The sequence below is a fragment of the Plasmopara halstedii genome (genome assembly GCF_900000015.1).
Source record: "Plasmopara halstedii genome assembly, contig: Scaffold_614, whole genome shotgun sequence".
NCBI classification, from domain to species: Eukaryota; Oomycota; class Peronosporomycetes; order Peronosporales; family Peronosporaceae; genus Plasmopara; species Plasmopara halstedii.
This window is the reverse complement of record NW_020187532.1, coordinates 2,892,879-2,893,687: the sequence shown is the minus strand read 5'-3', so window position 1 is coordinate 2,893,687 and position 809 is coordinate 2,892,879. Positions and strand designations below refer to the sequence as shown.

The 809-nt window shown below is 43.0% G+C and overlaps 1 protein-coding gene across 1 annotated transcript in view; it reads left to right on the top strand.

Annotated features, from left to right (window-relative positions):
• The window catches only part of PHALS_12554 (uncharacterized protein), a gene marked incomplete at both ends in the record, with an annotated part of 1,279 nt that extends 866 nt beyond the window's left edge, over positions 1-413 (top strand). The window contains 4 exons of the mRNA XM_024728124.1: positions 14-65; positions 121-182; positions 261-283; positions 351-413. Coding sequence (XP_024578633.1) covers positions 14-65; positions 121-182; positions 261-283; positions 351-413 — 200 coding nt within the window. The remainder of the gene's footprint in view (positions 1-13; positions 66-120; positions 183-260; positions 284-350) is intronic.
• Between the last annotated feature and the right edge of the window lie 396 nt (positions 414-809).

The window sequence follows — 809 nt, the reverse complement described above, 5'->3', positions numbered from 1 at the left end:
CATGCATGCACAGTATTTGACTCGCAATCTCTTCGCAAAACACGCAAGGAAACAACAAGGCATCGGTTAGGTTGCAGTATGATTTTGATATTACCCTCTTATGACATACTATCACCCCAGAACTATGCAGGATCCATCTATGAGCGTCTGGGGGCATCAAAGGGAATACTCGACACATCGCGGTCAAAGTCAAAAAGAGCACGTAGTTTCCTGAGCAAGTTTTCTATTGGAATCCGACCGTGAGTCCATACTTCAAACAGCACTTCTTGTAGATCAGCGACAGGTAAATGATACGCTAGCCGGTCGTTTTCTTTTAATGCTACTGATGCCTCGTGTGCGTAATCTTGCAGATGAAGTACCTTAAATGGGGAGTTGTCAAAGTCTGTCCAGACGAAGTCGCTGAAAGACTCTAATTTGAAAAGAGCACTGTTGGCGCTGTCAGTCTTGCTAAACTTTAACAGGTCAAAGACTGTCTCCATAGAATACGCATGCGTATACCAATGATTGAGTCGCTCATGGTATATCGTCGACGCAAATACTTTCGTGTGGGGCAAAATCATTGCATTTGCTAACGCTTCTGTCACACTGCCTTCTCCGTATATTCTTGTAAATTCTATAAGTACCAAGGATTTGATACTTGGATATTTTTCAGCAATATATTCATGGAAAATCTCCAATTTTCCGCTCGTCAATGCGTCATATGCTTCGGGGCCAAATTGAAGTCGGTCCCACACTGAAACAAGTGACACTTTATACCACTGGTGAAATAAACTCGTTTTCAGGGGGCCAACAAGATTAACGGCGTTTTC